Here is an 18,304-nt window from a genome sequence, read left to right as displayed (position 1 = left end):
CTGCAGGTGGCAAGAGAAGGTATATTCCTCCAGCTGTGATTGAAGGTGCCCAAGTGCTTGTAGGTGGCTGGGTTTGCAAGAAACTCATCTTCTCACAGCTGTCCCTGGTCTTGAGCGAGTTGCTGATGTGATGGTGCTGTGTCCCCTTCACCAGCTTTCTGGTGAAGCTCAAGGGAGGAAATAATGCTGTCATGATGAGGGCCCCAGAAGACATGGCAGCCAGAACGTGGCTTCTGGCATTGGTGTTGAACACTTTTCAGGGAAGGACTGGATGCTTGTAAATAGCACATGGTCACTGATGACATGATGTAGCACAAGGTCATATAGATTTTTATATATTTATATGAATAATGCTCACCCCACCAGAAAGCCCAGAGTTTTGGGGAGGGAACAGAAATATAAATAAAAACCACAGAAATAGAAACAGAAACAGAAATAAAAACCACTAACACAGCAATGATGTTTAGGAAAAGGGATGCTAAAACTAAATTGTTAAATTTAAGATTTTTCAGACTTTGCATTTCCTAATCTTTGAGTAGGTGCAGCCTGTTTGGTGGGTGGGTTTGAGGTTTACTGCTGGGTTTTTTTAAGTGTGTATGTGCATTGTGGATGTGAATGATAAAATAAAGGAATGACACAAGTAAAAAATAGCTCAGAGACAAGAGTTCAGAAAAAAATGCTTTGAAGCATAAAAAATAAGAATCCCAAGAGACAGCACTAAAAGAGAATGATTTTAATGAAATCAGGCCATGATAAAAAGACAGGTATTAATGTACTACAGTCTCTCTCCATCTCCCTTCCTGTTAAATCTGAAGCATGGATGTGCTATATACTTCCAGGTTTATCCTAAAAGGATACTGGAAGCAGTGGAAGAGAAAAAGGAGAAGGATTTCTTAGAGAGAGAATATTTTTATCCCTCTGTGGAAAGGAAGCAGCCATGATCAGATAACATTGCCAAACTAATCTGCTTCTCACTGTGCTTATTATCAGAGTAATAAGTTTAATTCTGCAGCAAGGAGAGCAAAACACTACGAAAGGAGGAGGATGGACAGACCGACAGACACTATTTCTTATTTGACAGGCTCAGACAGATGCTGCAAAAAATATCAGCAGTAGCCAAGCACAGGGGAGAAAAAGAACCCCAACAACTTTATTTTAAGCTATTTTCTATGGAAAATATGAGCTCTAATATTTATTGCTAACATGGACCAAAGTAATGGTGCAACCAGTTGAGATGCAATGGCAGAAATGTGTCCCAAACCTTGCGTCAAGGTCAATGAGTCTCTCGAATAAACTTTGCCTAAAGAAAAAAAAGTGTTTGCCCTGGCACTTGGGACACTGTCAGGACATGTCTAGAGCAGTGGAAGAAATAGTATGAAACTCAAAATGTTTCGGAAAGAACTGACTGATGATTTAAATATTCTTCCTTCTGTTTGGAAGAAAAAAACTCACGCAGTTTTCTTGGAACAGGATACATAAAACAATCTGGAGTGCCAAGTGCCTCTATCCTAAGGCTAGAGACCAGGCCAATATGGTTGGGAGATTTTGCAAAAACCCCAGTAGCAGAAAGTAATCATTTTCTGGGTGTTGGGAGTGCTGTTCAATGCTGCCATGTTCTTGATCAAATGGATAATTTTAATGGATTGTTAAAATCTACATGGTGCTTCTCTGCAGAAGATGAAGTGTCATCTCCTGCAATCCCTGGACAATTTCCAACTTATCTATTTGCCTACTAAGTTATGCTGATGTCAGGCCTGATTATTCTATCATAAGTCTCACTATATGAGACTTATGAGGGTCGTTCTTGGAAACCCAGACTTTGAAATCCTGTGATTATATAAGCATTTAATCTACAACATATTTAAGAACATTATTGTGTTGAAATGCTTGAAAACATGAAGCCTAATAAAGGAAGAAGGAAATAAACCAAGATCAATCTTCTTAATGCATTTTTTTGTGCTTGGAATTACTGAATATCCTTGAATAGCCATCACTGATACTATCTCTTACATTTTAATGAATAAAACACAGTTCTCTCAACAGCTATTGTGATGAGATGCAAAAACAGAGGAATCTCCTTGTACTAAATTTTAGGCAAAATGTACAATAATAATAATAATAATAAAAATAGTAATAAAATTAAACACTTAAAAATTCAGGATGTTTTGAGGCAGAGATTTCCTCTTTCTCCCCCCCCCCCCCCAGTTAAACAGCCACACATACCCACATCACTTTAGGTACCTGCAGAAGCTGCTGGGCTTAAAACCACTATACGTAAACTCAGAGATCACATAGATGAAATGGGGTAGCCCAAGCACTAACCAAACATGCAGCAAGTTGCAGAGCTATTTAACAAACCATCTAGAGTCTTCTTTACTTATCCCAAAAATTATACATCAAGTTCTGCAGGCTCCAAAGACAAAGCTGGCCAGCAGCAAACTCAGGTATCAGAATTTCTCTGTCTTCAGTGATCTCTTTGCCTTGTTCCTGCCTGTAGTTTCTCAAGGTCAGGCTCAGAGTGGTTTCTGTTGGATTGCTCCCAAATTTTTGCCTCAGGCTTGCAAGACCATAGTCCTCAGTCTAGTTCCATGCTGGGAATGTGATGAAACTGCCAGCTCCAGCAGCCTGCTATCCTGCCACAGGCATTCCTCCCATTCATGGTTCCCATTATGCTATCAGGCTTGATGGAGTTTACACCATGTGTGAAGGGACCCTGCTCACTGCTCCTCATTCCAGAGCTGTCTGGGGAACAGTTTTGCTGACAGCGTTAATTAACATCTTTCAATAAAATTTCAGCACCAAGAGCCTACTATTGTCACCAGTGGTGATGAAAGACATTTAACTGAATGACATCATTAGTCCAGACTTGCTTACCTGGTGCCCTTGGGAATGCTGCCCAACCATCCTGGCAGACAGCTTTAAGCACTGGCATGCCAGTGGAGGCAAACCAAGCCCTAAGACAAGCCTTAAACTCATCCATGTTTTAAAGAAAGCAACGTCACTGCTGATGGAGAGATCCCCAGAAAACACTGAATTATCCAAATTGCACACAGAGCAACTGTGTTTTTTCATGGTAAATAGCAGAAAGGGGTACCACAGGCCTGTCAATTGGATATTCACTTGGGGGTAAATAGTTCAAATGACAATGCAGTAGCTGCAAGCTCAGCAGAAAAAAATATGTCTTACTACAATGCCAGCACAACAGTGCCTTAGTCCTAAAAACAACCCTAAAAGAACTAAAGATTGCTACTGGGAAAATGCCAGTCACCTTTCACTCTTGCCTTTGAAAAGAAGTGGTGTTATATTTTTACACAGCTTCTTTACTTTATGTCAAAAACTTCTGTCCCTTGAACTGAGAAAGTGACCTCTTCTGGGGAGACACCGCACTCAGTTTAAACCTGAGCATTATAGCTTTCTGTCAATCACTTCTTCCATCACTAGAGCAATGATTTTCTACAATAACCTTGTACTTGAGTCAATCTATTCTCTGGGTTTCACCAGATTGCATTTCATCCCAGCAGCTTCTTGAGTGATATATTTGGTATCCAGAGGAGATTCTGTGTTTTGTATTCCAGTGGCCCAGAGGCAAAAAGAACCCGAAGTTCTGCACAGCCCCAGCTCCCACACAAGGCTTGTTATAAACCACCCAGCTGAACGAAACACCCTTTGCCATTACCAGTATAGCAGTAAACCATGAATATTCACAAATTATTGCCCTGGTTTTATAAATTATCTCCGTCATAGCTTTTACATGTGGCCTTGCATATGTGCTTCACTTCTGTCCCTTCCAGCTATATTCTGCAAATAACTATCCCAAAACCTCAGGTGGTTTTTGCAAACAGGCTGTCAACGTTAAGCTGATGAAAGAGTGCGTTGATTCAGAAGACGAGACGTTTGCTCCAACACATGGTGTTGTCTGCTGACACTTGAAGCATGGGGCTATAGGGAAAAATCACTCAGAAGCAATGACAGAAAAGACAAACACATTTTGATTCACGGTTGTGTGGGAGTTGAGCCGGGACCTCAGCTTCCTATAGGAGTGGTTCCATCACAGGGAGCTGGAAGGTGCTGTTACCTCCTGCTTTGCCTCCATGGAAAGATGTGGCTCCTGCAGAGAGCAAGAGGCACTTTGGCTGGAGCAACTGCATGGTTTTTCAAGATGTTGCTGTTGCCACTTCAACTGGGATCACAGAATCACAGTATCCATAGAATTGGGTTGGAAGCAACATTAAAGAGGATTTTGTTCCAACCTACCAGGGACACTTTCTGCTAGACCAGGTTGCTCGGAGCCCCATCCAACCTCGCCTTCCAGCGATGGGACATCCACAACTTCTCTGGGAAATCTGTTCCAGTGTCTCACCACTCTCACAGTAAAAAATTTCTTCCTAATATCTAATCTAAATCTACTCTCTTTCAGTCTGAAGCCATTCCCCTGGTCCTGTCACTACATGCCCTTCTAACAAGTCCTTATATGAAAGATGAGCAGAGAGGTTTGAGCATTAGCTCAAGGGTGCTGGGGAATGAAGGGCAGCAAGGGAAAAGCTTTGAGTGCAGGTCCAAATAATTTTTTCACAAGGGGAAAGATCCACTGGGCAAACAGGAGCGGTTGCATGAAGTAGCATTCAGGCTGAGGCTGAGGCACTGCTGAGGGACCAGCCCATGTTGATGATTCTTCTGCATTTTATGGTGAGTGATAAAGCCAGCCATGGGGTCTGGTCCCACTCCCACAGTTAGCTGCATCTGAATAGCACTGACAGGTTACACATTTCATCACAGGGAGTTGCCACACCACTGCACAGCTCCCTCAGTGTGCACTCCTGTATCTGTATATATGCACACATACATATTCAATATACATATTTATATACGATTACACCATATACAGTATGCAAACTGTGTGTGTGTGTGTGTGTTTATTCAACTGCAACTGATCTGGAACTGATCCTTGTATCACAAAGCCAAGGCCTCAGCACTTGCCGGATTTCTCACAAGTAGTTTACAGAGAGAGCTCAGCTCTATCTTGTTCTACTCTGGCACGGGTTCAGCAGGAGGTGAGATGCTCCTAACGGTCTCCTGGGTGTTGTGGGTCTCTGCTGTGAGGGAAGAGAGAGGTTTGTGTCTGAGGATGGGTAAGGAATTAACTAGGAATGCATCTGGGGTGTGTCTGGCATCTGCAAGGGAAGGAACTGAAAGATTAATTCACTGAGGGAAGGTTAAGTCTCAATCAGGAAAAAAGAGAGTAAGTTTAGGCATCAGTACAGTTATGAACCTCCTGAGCAAGGGCTTTTAGTTTGTGACTTTGCTTTTGGTTCCTGAGTTCTTACAATAAACTAAAACTGTCTATATGCAGAAAAAGAAATCAAAATTATTTGAAATGCGTTGCGGTTTTCTGTGGGCTTGGGCAATGCGAGGACGGGAGAGGGAAAAAATCCTGAACTAAGTCACCTTTGGTGGATTCTGATTAGTTTTTCCACCAGACAATCACTCCATTTCCATCTGATTTTACAAGGAACAGACAAACTGGGTTTATATAGAGAGCAATGTGAAACGACAGACTACAGCTATTTTTTTTAACTCCCCTGTCAGAAAAGCCAGCATGAACCGCTGTCGGGTCTTTTCCATTCTCACTGGATTGATTACGTGTAACACCAAAAAAAGGCGTTGCTGGCAAGTGGCCGAGCACACGGGTGGGTGCCTGGTCCTGCCCAAACGAATCTCGCTGCACCTCCAAGCGCAGGGTGCACAATCCCACGGAAGTCCGCGGAACTCCACCCGACGCCGGGGAGCTGCCGGGGCCAGGAGCGCTGACTCTGGACCCGCCCTCCCCTCTCCGCCCACTGCATCTTCCGCCCTGCCTCGTGGCGATCGGTTCCCCCTCCCTCCGCCTTACGGGCTGCCTCCGTCCCTTGCCTCTTCTATCTCTCATCCTCTCTTCCTCGTCGTCTCATACATCCCGCACCAGGGTGGTTCTCCTCGCCTGCGGCCGCCCCGGCCGCGATGCCGCCCCCGCGTCCCTGCCCGGCCCGTCCCTGCTCCTCCTGCTGCTCCTCCTGCTCCCGCTGCTCTGCGCGGCCCCCGGTGAGTGAGCGCGGCGTGCGGGATGAGGGACAGAGGGAAAGCGTAACCCGGCGCGTCCTGGGGAGCGGGAAAAAGCCTTTTCCTGGCATTCCGCGTGGGTTAGCACCTTCGGACGCTCCAAAACTTGTGCAAGTTGGGCATCTTTTAAAAAAGGTTTGCCAGTGAACTAAAGCATTTCGGAGCAGCCGGGGGCTTGCAGGTCTCCTGTTGTGCTGCCGGACCGTGGGCTAATGCCTTGGGGATCAGCAGGATGACTGCTTCGATGTACTTTCGGGCAGACTGCCAGTCTGCCAGACAACTTTGGAGCAGTTAGCATGGCCCTCACCCAGTGACCAGGGTTTTGTGCCTCGGATGCTGGTACTCGCAACAGCTGTGGTATTCTGATGAAAAATGTAATTTACTTGGTGAAGAAGGCCAGCATCAGGATTCTGTTACCAAGAAGAGCTAGGGAGGGGATGCTGGAGTGTCAGAAGCTTCCCTGCGGTGTGTGTTGCACTCAAATGTGGAAAAGGGAGTAAAGAGAAGCACTGGGAGAAGTTTCTCTCTTTTGCCTGTTGATCTGGAGCTATGACAAAAATACTTCTGGTATTTTTTGAGAAATAATCTTTATGTTGTTATTTCCTTCTCAATAAATGCATGTGCTTTATTTTTATTTGTCTAGATGTTTCAAGGGGAAATAAGCTTAAACTGATGCTTCAGAAACGAGAAGGTAAGTAAGGAAGCAGCCAAATGCTTTCCTTTATTTTTCCTTTGAGTCAGTTGCTGTCAGTCGAGGCTGCTGCTGTGGTGTCCCTGTACCTCCAGCCCAAGGAGAGCAGATGGAGCAGCAGGCTACAAGCACACAGCCACTTTTGCTACGTACCACACCAAAACCTCCTGCTTGGGCAGAGCCTGTGCCTGCATGCCTGTTTGGGACCTGGTATGGGCAAGGCTGCAGGCTCTGCTTACCACAGCCCACTCCAAAAACTGGGGTTCCCAACCTCAGGCAGCACACTGCCTTTTCCTCTGTGCAGTGCATAGCACCTACCTTTTCCAGTGTATGCATGGCAGATGTGGCATTTATTAGGTTCATTCTGGGAAGTCAGAAGCTTTTCCGAGGAATTATAATGCATGGAAATTCTGCTGGCTCAGGCACAGAGAAGAAAATGTGCAAACCTGGCTTGCTTATGATGCCTTGCCTTGTTCTTTTTGTCTTCTTGGCCCCACATGTGCTTCCTTTTTGGAAGACTGCTTTCTTACAGGAGAGATGATGGGCCCAGCAGTCAGATGCACAGAATGGCTTGCTGGTTGAGGGAAGGATGTGGAAATCATGCCAACTGGGAACAAGCAGCAGATGAAATATCCCAGAAGTTTTGATCACCTCCCCTCAGTCTGCTCTGTCGCTGAACCAAAATATTTATACCGCCACAGAGGGGACTCCCACTTTCTGCAAGCCTGTCTGATTTCTCACTGGGTTTTTTCTGGCATCACCCAACATCTCTTACCTGCCCTAAAATATGTATCCCATCCACATCTGTTTTCCTTGTGTGCGGGTTCTCTACGTCACCATTCTGCAGTGTTTGTGTGCAGACAGGAGCAACCCACGCCCTCCCTGCACCCCAGCAACAGGCCACTTGTTTGTTCAGTTCCCCTGGGGAGAGGGACCACCAAAGGGGAGGCTTTTGGAGCATGCAGACAACATGGCTTAGACCAGAAAGAACTGCAAAGCCTTGAAGGAGGGAACATGTAGCCCCTGTAACTCCAGCCTCGCTCCCCTTTTCTGGTTGGTTTCTTAAGTGAGCAGGCCAAGTGCACAGTACTGTTTCCCTTGCTGGCAGTGTCTCTTGTGTGAGGCTTATTCATGGGACATTTGCTCAGCTGTCCCTCTTCCCAGTAATAACACCCAGCTCACCCTGTTACCAGTTTCCAGCTCATCATCACAGGACAGCCTACCCTTTCCCACTCTTTCTGCAACAACTCATCTATCACTTCTATCTCTTGAATCGCCTGCTCACTGCAGTCCTTTGTCTCCCTGACAGTCTGACCAGCTCCTACTTCAAAGGTTTCCACATCTCCCCTTGACTTCCCCCTGCCTGCCCCAGTCTCTTCCCTTGCAACCTCCAAAATCCAAAAATCTCCATCGACACCCATGTTCCTGATTTCTCCCTCATTCCAATGAACGCTCTGAAGCCAAGACATTTCTCCTACTCCCCCAAGTGTTTCTTGTTTCACAGGCAGATCAATACCAGGTTTTATCATTTCTGTATGTGGCTGGGGGCTGGCCAGTCATAGAATCATAGAATTGCTAAGGCTGGAAAAGATCTGTAAGATTGAGTCCAACCATTTACCCAGCACAGTCACGTTCACTACTAAACCATGTCTCCAAGTGCCACATCTATGTGTTTTTTGAACACTTCCAGGGATGGTGATTCCACCACTTCCCTGGGCAGCTTGTTCCAATGTCTGACCACCCTTTCAGTGAAGGAATTTTTCCTAACATCCTGTATAAACCTTGCATTATTTGAGGCCTTTTCTTCTTGTCCTGTTGTAGTCCTCACATCCATACCTTTTGGAGGTACATAAATTCCTCTAGCAGCCAGAGCAGATTGCCTGACTCTTGGCATGGAGCAAGCCAGACAGTCACATCTGAGTCTGGCAAGTTGAGGCCATTCCCATGCACCCACCATGCAGTGTGCTATGAAAGCCTAATGGGCTTTCATTTTCAGGCATACAGGGCATTTAGTAGCACTCATTATTTCAAAGCTACTTTCTTACACAACAGATTTAGAAATCTATCTTTTCATGTGTGCCTCTCTTCACCCTGAGAAGTTAGCAGTGTTTCTCCAGCTTCCTGAGGCTTCATTCCAATTTCTGCAACTGCAGCACAGAGAGACCAGTCTTCTGTTCTCTCCTCAAAGCACAAACACATTGTGTATGTGCTCTTTGGGTGTATACATTTAAATTCCTCACTAAGCTGCTGTCTGAGCTCAGAACAGCTTTTCAAAAATCCAGGAGAATGAGGGTAGCTGAGAAATCCTATTACTTCAGTGATTCTTGGGTTTATTACTGTACTCTGTGACAGTCATAGCACTGGCAAGCACAAAGGTGATGGCATGATGTGAGAAGCATTTTCTTACCTGCTGCAAGCAGTACACTCCAGGCTGACCAAATATTTCCTGGCATGCCTTTTGTGGGGGGAATTAATTTCAGCCCCTGTTGCTGCAAAGCCTGAGGTGTCAGTGAAGGAAATGGCAGCCAAGGAGTTCCTGAGCAGCCTGAGACGCCAGAGGCGCCAGCTGTGGGACAGAAGCCAGCCTGATGTACAGCAGTGGTACCAGCAGTTCCTGTACCTGGGATTCGATGAGGCGGTGAGTATATGAAATGGAGAGCAGCAGGAAGAAAAGAAGGCTCTGGGAAACATTATTGCAGTCTTTCAGTACTTACAGGGAGCTTATAAAAAAGAGGGAGAGCAGGTAGTGATTGGACAAGGAGGAATGGTTTTAAACTAAAAAAGAAAAGATTTAGATTAGATATCTGGAAGAAATTATTTACTCACAATTATTTAGTTACTTGTGGTGAGGCACAAAGCAGGTTTCCCAGAGAAGTGCTGGCTGCCCTATCCCTCTAAGTGTTTAAGGCCAGGTTGGATGGGACTTTGAACAATCTGGTGTAGTAGAAGGTGTCCCTGTCCACGGCAGGGGGGTTGGAACTAGATGATCTTTAACGTCCCTTCCAAGCCAAGCTTTTCTGTGATTCTATAAGGCTTGGGAGGGGTTCAGACTGAGCAGTGGTGAGTGAGGATGCACAGCCCCTGGGGTTTCCAGGGAGAAGCTGCTTCTGTCCACCGAGACTGAGATTTCTTCTTTTAAAGTAGCAAATGTCACACGGAAATATTAGCTCTCTTACTTGTTAAAGATTTCTGCAAAATGTTATTAGTAGAAAAAAATTACATTAAGATTTTTGGTGGAGTTCCTGCCTGCTATTGAAGGTAAGCTTAATAAATTGCAATTGGACATATGAACAAAGTTTGCTTTGAGAAATAAATGGCCAGGCTCAAAGCAATCAATTGTATTTCAGGAAATTAATTTGTCAGCCTCAACCTAATCAGTTTGCTTTTAAACACGCTCAGAAATCCACACCAAACTGGTTATGATTGGCACTCATAACTCGATGAAATAGCACTGACATCATGTACCTAATGCACACATGTGCCTCCTTGGTGTGGGCAGCTCCTGACCACCACCAACACCAGCAGCTGTGCCTCAACTCTAAATGTGAAAGGAAAACCATTTGATAATATTCAAAAGAGAAGGATACATTTTTTAAAAGCAGTTAATTTGTAAAAAGACTGGAGTGGAATCAAGCTCTGCACAAAGCTCTACTAAATAGATGCTGAAATAGGGCAAAAATAAGTGCATTTGATTGCAGTCCAACATGTAGCATCATTTCTACTTTTAATAAGGGATAAAAATAGTTATAGATGTTGAATTCTTGGCTTCTGTCAGCTGCATGAATATGTTTAATAAAATTGCTTTGGAACAGGCAAGCTGGAGTACATTTTAGACCTTCGTGCTATGTGAATTGCTTAGAAGATGAATGCACTCATTTTCAAAGCTGCAACAATTAGAAAAATAATCCTTTGCTTGAGCTGAAATAATGAAGGGTACTTTTTTTAATTCTCCTGGACATTATGTGGATATTTTTAACAGCATGGCTATATCCCCCTTCATCAATAGGAATAGAAAAAAATAGGAAAAGTGTTTCATACATCAGAAACTTAAGACTGGGGGCAAATACCAAAAGTAGTAAAGACAAGCCATGCAGAAAAAGTGAATTCTCCTCTGAGTTCCTGTGTGTATTTCAAAAACTGAAATGAGGCCTGTTGAGGGATACAATGAATCCACTTAGTAGGTTTTCTTGAGTATTAAGACACAGTTTTAACAATGAAATAACTGTTTGTTCCAGCAAAGGACTTGGGTCATACTTAGCCATTGTGTATTTTGCAAAATTTTTTTTTTCAAATCTCAGCCAAAAAATATTTCCAAAGAGTCATTCAGATGGAAAGGCTTTGGCTTGGCAAGTATTTGATATCCTTGCACACTGTTTTTCCTCTGCCGTTTTGAGCAGAATTGAACTGCTTATTGCATTTCCATAGCTAGAAGGCTGCACTGTCCCTTCATTTTTATCCATGGAAGGTGGGAATGAGAGATCACAGACAGAAAGCAAAAGCCTGTTGCACCCCAGTCATGGACATAACAACTAAAGGCACGGAACAACAGACAACTAAACCTTTACATTTTTAAGTGCAAAACATTAAAAAACATTAAAATGGTTACCACTGACAAGGTAATAGAGATATTAAAGGTGCTTAGTGGACATTTCAGTTGAAGGCATTCTCACTTTCAGCACTTTAGAGTGGGCAGAGAGTGTAGGAGTGGGTGCCGGGTGGGGTTGGAGAGGGACAATTCCTGCACTCAGGATCCTGATGATCCCATAGGGAAGGCAAAAGGTCTCAAAACCTCTTAGATCTAAAGATTTAATTTACGACAAATGTGTGAAGGATCCAAATTTTTGAAAGAGGCTCTTGCACCACTTCTGTTTCATCTCACTGTTGTAAAGTTTCAGGCTGGAAAGCAAATGTCCCCCCTTTTTTTTTTTTCATTTTCGACAGAAATTTGAAGATGACATCTCCTACTGGACAAACTTAGGGCGTGCTCGTAATGAATATTATGGTGGGTACTACCAGCACCACTACGATGAAGATTCTCCAATTGGCCCACGAGATCCACACAGCTTCAGGCACGGAGCAGGCGTCAACTATGACGATTACTAAAGTCATTTATCCTACTACAGCTGGTGCCTGTAGGGCTGCACTGGGCAAAAGTGAGTCCTCCCTTGGTCAGAATGACCCCGCTTTCTTTCTATTCATGTCATACAGCAAGAGTAAAGGAACTGCCAGACTTTGATGAAAGCAACATGATTTTAACTACCATTACTTAGTAGTACACTTTATATAAAGTGTTTTAGAAATAAAGCTTTTTCGATAAAATAAGCAGGTTGCCATTATTCAGTAGAGTTCATAACAGCAAGTTTAATTCCAACTGTATTACTACGGATTTCTTTTTAAAGGGCACTTTCATTTGCAAAATTACATTATATCATCTACTTTGGCATATAGAATATATAATATAAGCCAGTATACTTAAGATGTGCCTGCTCATTCAGATTTTTATCAACAAATAAATCCAATTATTCTTGTGGGAAAAGAGAAAAAAATTCCTCTCAATTGAAGTGTTGCCTTGTTGCCTCCTCTGTTGTTTCCATACCTACTGCACACAGCCTGTATGACATGGCACTTCTGCAGCTCCTACTGGGTCAAGGACAGATATTCACAAAAGCTAAATTCAGTGCAGAGGAACTGGTCTACCTACAAAGCTTGTGAAAAGAGTCTCCAGGGAATGGGCTCAAGGCATGAACCTGACTTCAGAAGTAATTGCTGAGATGCAGAGCATCTAACCTGAGTGGCCCCAACCCCTCCCAGGCACGATAACCCAAAGGTTATCTTTGGTGAATATTCCCCTTTTTGTCCATTCCACTAAGCGTCAAGCTTTCAGCTGAGCTCTAAACAACAAGCTAAGCTATTTAAAATGAAGTTAGTATCAGACAGCATCCAACACAGTCCCCTGACATAATTTCCTACTGTGAAGTTCCCTCTATCCCCAATTCAAACTGGAATGTATGCGCATTGGTCTGAGCATCAAAATATATCAGAGACTTGGCATCTGTCAAAGGGAGGGTTGTTGGTGGCATCATGTATGTTAAGAACCCTGAAATACAACCAACTTTTGTACCACAGCAATGTCAGCCAATATTGTAGAAAAGCACCTGTGGAAATCTAAGCCTAGGAGGGAGATTTCGGTGGTCAGGGGCTTCAGGAGGAGCTCGGCAGGGGAAAGCCTTGCTGGTGCTTGACAAATGTAGAGGACTGGGAAGGGGCAGGTGAGGAAGGCTGGCTGCTCCTGAAGAATCAGGATAAAGAGAGATGAAATGGTTTCCTCCAACCATAGCAGTTAGAGAAGACAGCATGGATGCTTTAGCTGTCTGTCATCTAAAGCTTAAAAGAAATTTCCAAAGCATGGATCATGGCAACACCATTCTTTACACTTCACTTCTTTCTTAACTCTGAGTGTATTTCCTAATCTTTCAGTTAAAGCCCTCATTATGTTATGGACTGGTGTCTAGGAGAGGCAGCCCAGCACTATCCAGCTCCTTCCAGGAACACTTCCAGGGAGATAGCTCTTTGCTGAAGGAGTCAAATGGAAAAAACATATTAGTCACTTCTCTGTATGCACAGATACACGCTAGCCTAACATGCTCCAAACCCTCAGCTTTCCCAAGGCTTGCTCTTAGCATCCTTGCCAGCGTAATTGGTTTAAACTGCTGTGTTTTCTTCGTAGAAGAGCCTTTATTCCAAATACAGAATAATCCCATTCTGAGTCAAGCAGACTCTTTTGCACAGCTGGAATACACCTATTCCTAGAAGAATACTTCCAGTTTGCATCCTACAAAAAAAGTGCACTGAATTTGGCAACGTTTGAAGCATGCTGATAGTTTTCATCATTTCCCAGAATTTACAACAACTGGGAATTCAGACCTGCTGAATAAGGAAGAATTTAAAAAGTGCTGAAAATTAAGATCATCCCTCCCTAGGCCTTTGTAAGTTGTGTCCATTCCTGCAGGCTGACTCAGTCCAGCAGTTTTCTGTGCCTTGCAGGCTCACAACCAAGTCTATGATATCTATCTTCTGAATTCTCTAAGAAAAAAAAAAAAAGAAAATCTTTACCATTATGTTGTGTTGTATGGTTAAGGACTGGGATAGAGTTAACTTTCTCCGTAACAACGCGTATGATGCCACGATTTAGATTTGTGACTAAACCAGTGTAGGCAGAACACCAATGTTCTTGCTGTGGTTGAACAGCGCTTGCACAGCCTCAAGACTGCCCATCTCCCACACTGTCCCCTAGCAGGCAGGCTGGGGGTGGGGGAGAGGTTGGGAGGGGGTGTGAGTGGGACAGCTGATCCAAACTGGCCAATTCCGCCTGATAGAATGACTTGCTCAACACTCAAAGCTGGGAAGAAGAATAAGGGGTAGGGGTTTTGCCTTCCAGGGTAGCTGCTGCTAAGGGACAGGGTGAGCAATAGTCTTGCTTAGGGGAGATAGTGAGTAGCTTTTACATCACTTGCATATTTTTCTTCTTTGCTTCGGTCATTAAACTGCTCTTACCTCAATCCTCAAGTTTACTCATTTCTGATTTTCTAATTCTCTCCCCTGTCCCACTGGGGCAGGGAATGGCTGTAAGGGTACTTTGTTGCTGGCTGGGGTCATCCACCACAGGCAAGCTCTGAGGAGAGGGCACCCTCCTTCCTACAGACGGGTGCACCTGGCTTGAAGTGCAGCAGTTGCAATGACAAGAAAGCAAGCAAGGATGAGCCATCACAGGTTTGGGCCGAAGGAGGAAGACTACCGAGGAAAAAAATTCATCAGATATGCATGGAGCGCTTCAAAGTTAAATTTTCTTTGACTATCCCTGAACAGACAAAAACTGTGCTTCCCCTCCCAGCCTTTCCATTCTGCTGTGCAAACAGCACAGAGCACTTCACCTCATCACCACTCCCAGCCATCCCAGCACTGACATCACGTAACCTCTCTCCACCAAGACAGAAGAGCAGCAATTGTTCATTGTGGCTCCCCACAGAACAGGAACAGCTTGGCCATACTCCAGCACTTCATATTTCAAACCCCGATGCACCCAGTTTGTGGGTGTCAGCCAGGCAAATCCATCGGTCAGTCTGACAGGGCAGTCCCGCCTACTTTGCTGGCAATACCTGCCAGGAAACCCTTCTGCCAAAGCAAGGAAATATTACTGCTGTGTCCCCACAGCCACTCTCACACACATCCTCAAGTCTAGACCGAGATCTTTCTCTCCAAATCCAGTGTCTTCAGCAGCAACCTTATATACTTTTTTTTCTTTTTTTTGAGGGGCAGACAGACCTTCATTCCCTTTAAGTTATTTGTAACACAAACATTTTGAGAATGGGGGATTGGGCACTTCTATCCCAGGACTGTTTCCTGGGTGAAAGATGAACCTTTCCTTGATCAAAACAGTGTTCTCTACAGTGGGGTGGACAGAGTCCAGATTGCCGTGCTTGGCTTTGACAGCACTTAAAGGCCACCGTTCCCTGTGGCTCCATGCTTTGGACCTTCCAGCTGCTTCAGCCACGGCATGAACCAAGGCATTCAGAGGATCCCTGTCCTTGCTGAAGAGCGTGTCAGAATCTAGGGAAAACACAGCAAGAACGACCAAGCTGTTGCTTGTTTCAGGCTGTAAATGGCAACAAACCAAGGTGGACAAAAAGTTGCCACTTCGCTATTATCAAACAGGCAAGTGAGATAAGGAAAGGGACTGGGAAAAGAGAACCAGAATCTGATTTTTTGGCAAGAAATATGAATTGTTTTTTCAGCAAAACCTCCCTGTTGATACGGAACTGCATTCAGGAACCTCCTGCCATACAGGAGTCCTGCTTTGCTTCAGAGCTATTGCTGCTCTTCCTGGTAGCTCTAGGGAGTCAGGGTCGCAAAGGAGGCATTCCCTTCTCCTGCCACCTGAGATCCCAGGACAAGGAAACATTCATAACAGAGCAACTATGGATTTGTGGCAGCTATGTTCCCAGCAATGTTAGGGAAGGGATGTATGGTGGTTAGGGCTAGCAGGGTTGAGCACACAGTTCCCTTGCTGTTAACAAAGCATCTTGTTCCTGTGGACAGGTGGGCTCTGATCAGCCCCAAACAACCTTCAAGGACTTCTAAGCCTCAGGTAGCATTAAGCTCAATACTAGTAAGGCTATGGACTAGCTAAATGCATCAAACTAATTGAAGCCCCATTTTGCTCTCTGTAGCCTGTTCTCTAAGGCAATTATGCCTCTTTCAACTTTGAAACTCAGTTCAAACCCTGAGAAGTGCAAATTTTTTCAAATATATTTCTTGAAAAAACAGATGATTAAGACACATTCATAGATGTCCAGAGGGCAGTGAACTCACTGGCTACTAAACCCACTGGCATCTATATAGGTTAGGAGAAGCTGCAGACACCTTGTACACAGGGAAACTGTCAGATCATTATTTCCCCATATAGCAAAAAAAATCTAACCTAAAGATAGGCATGAGGCTTCTCTAGATTATACATTCATGGAACTACTTAAAATAAATTATGTCTGCAAGCCCCACTGTAGCTTGCCTGTAGACTAGCAATGTGGCTGACAATGCTCCTGAGCAGCTTACATAAAGAGGTACATAATGCTTGAAAAAAAAAAATAAAATCCAACTGTGGATCTCATGCTTTAATAACTTTCAGCAGCAAGAGTGGTCCTTCTTGTGAGGTTCAAGGAATCCACAGCAGTGGGTGCCTTGCACATCTCTCATTCTAGAAGGTTGATCTCATGCACCAGCACCAAGCTGGCCAGTTCACTCTGCCACATTGTGTATTTCCTACTGAGAGTGGAGAACTTCCATCTAACACCAGCTGAGCTGCCCATTCATACACATCACTGTGACTAAATAGGCATCTCAGTTTGGTCATGTTAGTTTTACTTTGTGTGCCTGACCAGATGACAGCAGACAATTCCAATTCTCAAATTTTCTGGAAAAAACCCACGTCTCAGCTTCATTTATTCCCAAGTCCTGTATTTCTAAGCTTTCAGTGCTATATTCTTACTGCCCTCCATCAAAAATGGTTCTTCTGGAGAGGCAGCAGCTGTTTCTTACCTGTGTTTCCCAGCAAACTTGATGCCTCTTTCTTTTAGCTAGATATGTAACCCCAGATGGGAGCAGAGAGCACCAACAAAACTTCAAATTACCCCTGACTTTCAGTCCAAAGCACCATCAGACTCTGTTTTAAAATGATTCGTGCCTTTTAAATCAGCTAGAAGGCCAGTCACTGGCTTCAAAACCTAAGGACAACAGCTGCCTCAGCTGCTGTTTCTGGAGGATAGTATGTTGAAAGAATATAGGAGCTGAACCTGGAACTTCTGAAACAAAAACTAGGAACAGTACAAGGAAAGTAGGAAAACCACAGTCTTGTCACTCAGGCCCAGTGGGAAGCATGAGACACACACACAGATGGGTTGTACTGGTACCAGCCATTTGCCCTCTCTTGAATTTGCTCCTTTTATGAAGGAGCTGTGAAGTAACCTAAAAAGCTTTTAAATCCTTCTCTGTTGTATCTAAAGCTTCAGACTTCCCAGGGGATTTTTTTTTAAAAATGCATTTTGTGCTAGTCTCCAGAAGCATGCTTGTGCCTGTACAAGTTTACATATTTTGAAGTGAAGTCACTGGATTAAATGAAAAACAGACCTGAAAGAAACAGCTGGTACCCACAGCTCCCACTTACTCTACATGACTGCTCTGAAAGCTGAACCAGGGTTGCACCCTTGTGTCCTACCTCTTCATAGATGCTTTGGCATCCAATGGCACAATTTGTATGAGGAGTGAAACATCTTCCCCCAAATATAATCTAGAGTTTAAGAGTTTTAAACCCACCATGCTGGGAACTGATTAACAGTTCTCTCCACAGAACTATTAAAGAAGTGGGCACTACTTTCACATAAATCCAGCTGTGGCTTTGAGTATAACGAGAGGCTATGCTTTGTGGGTGTATCAGTAATGACAGGTTAGACACATCTGGAGCACGCATACCATGGTGTACTTTGCAGGCAATTTAATATGGAATAAACGTCCAGATCAAGAAAAAGGTTTCAAGCAAAAAAGCACATCTCAAGCTGCTCAGCTGTGAGAAGATGGAGGAAATGCATATTACCTAAATTCCACCTCTGAGGCAAGACAGGAAAATGCACCCTGGCTCGCCATCTTAGTTGTATGGCAGATTTCCAGTGGACGAAAATGTGCGCTTGTGAGCAAGGAAAAACCCCTTTTGTTTTAAAAGGATCCCTGCAGCCCCACTCCAGGCAGGGCACACCAATGAACACAGCAGCCTCATCATTGCTGGAGTCACTAGGAACTTTACCAGACAGAGTGGATGGGCCTCCAATCCTTGCAAGCACCATGAGGCTCTGGTGGATGGCACACTCAGACAAAGGGGCCTAAAGCCACACTGCTCTCAGAGTCTTCTCTGGGTCTGGGCATAATCTCATCACTACAAGTTAATTCCCACTTTGACCACCAACCTAAAGA

General features: G+C 44.2%; 1 protein-coding gene across 1 annotated transcript; it reads left to right on the top strand.

The window, feature by feature from the left end:
* The first annotated feature begins 5,997 nt into the window (after window positions 1–5,997).
* On the top strand, window positions 5,998–12,346 carry ECRG4 (ECRG4 augurin precursor). The gene is given in 5 exon segments (XM_008922164.3): window positions 5,998–6,007; window positions 6,010–6,078; window positions 6,740–6,787; window positions 9,268–9,425; window positions 11,729–12,346. Coding segments are annotated over 5 exon segments (447 nt in total). The 3' UTR covers window positions 11,891–12,346.
* The last annotated feature ends 5,958 nt before the right edge of the window (window positions 12,347–18,304 follow it).

This window comes from Manacus vitellinus, unplaced genomic scaffold, assembly GCF_001715985.3.
Source record: "Manacus vitellinus isolate BGI_N305 unplaced genomic scaffold, ASM171598v3 scaffold_7_pilon, whole genome shotgun sequence".
Taxonomy (NCBI): Eukaryota; Metazoa; Chordata; class Aves; order Passeriformes; family Pipridae; genus Manacus; species Manacus vitellinus.
The sequence above is the reverse complement of the archived record's forward strand: the minus strand, read 5'-3'. Positions and strand labels throughout refer to the sequence as shown.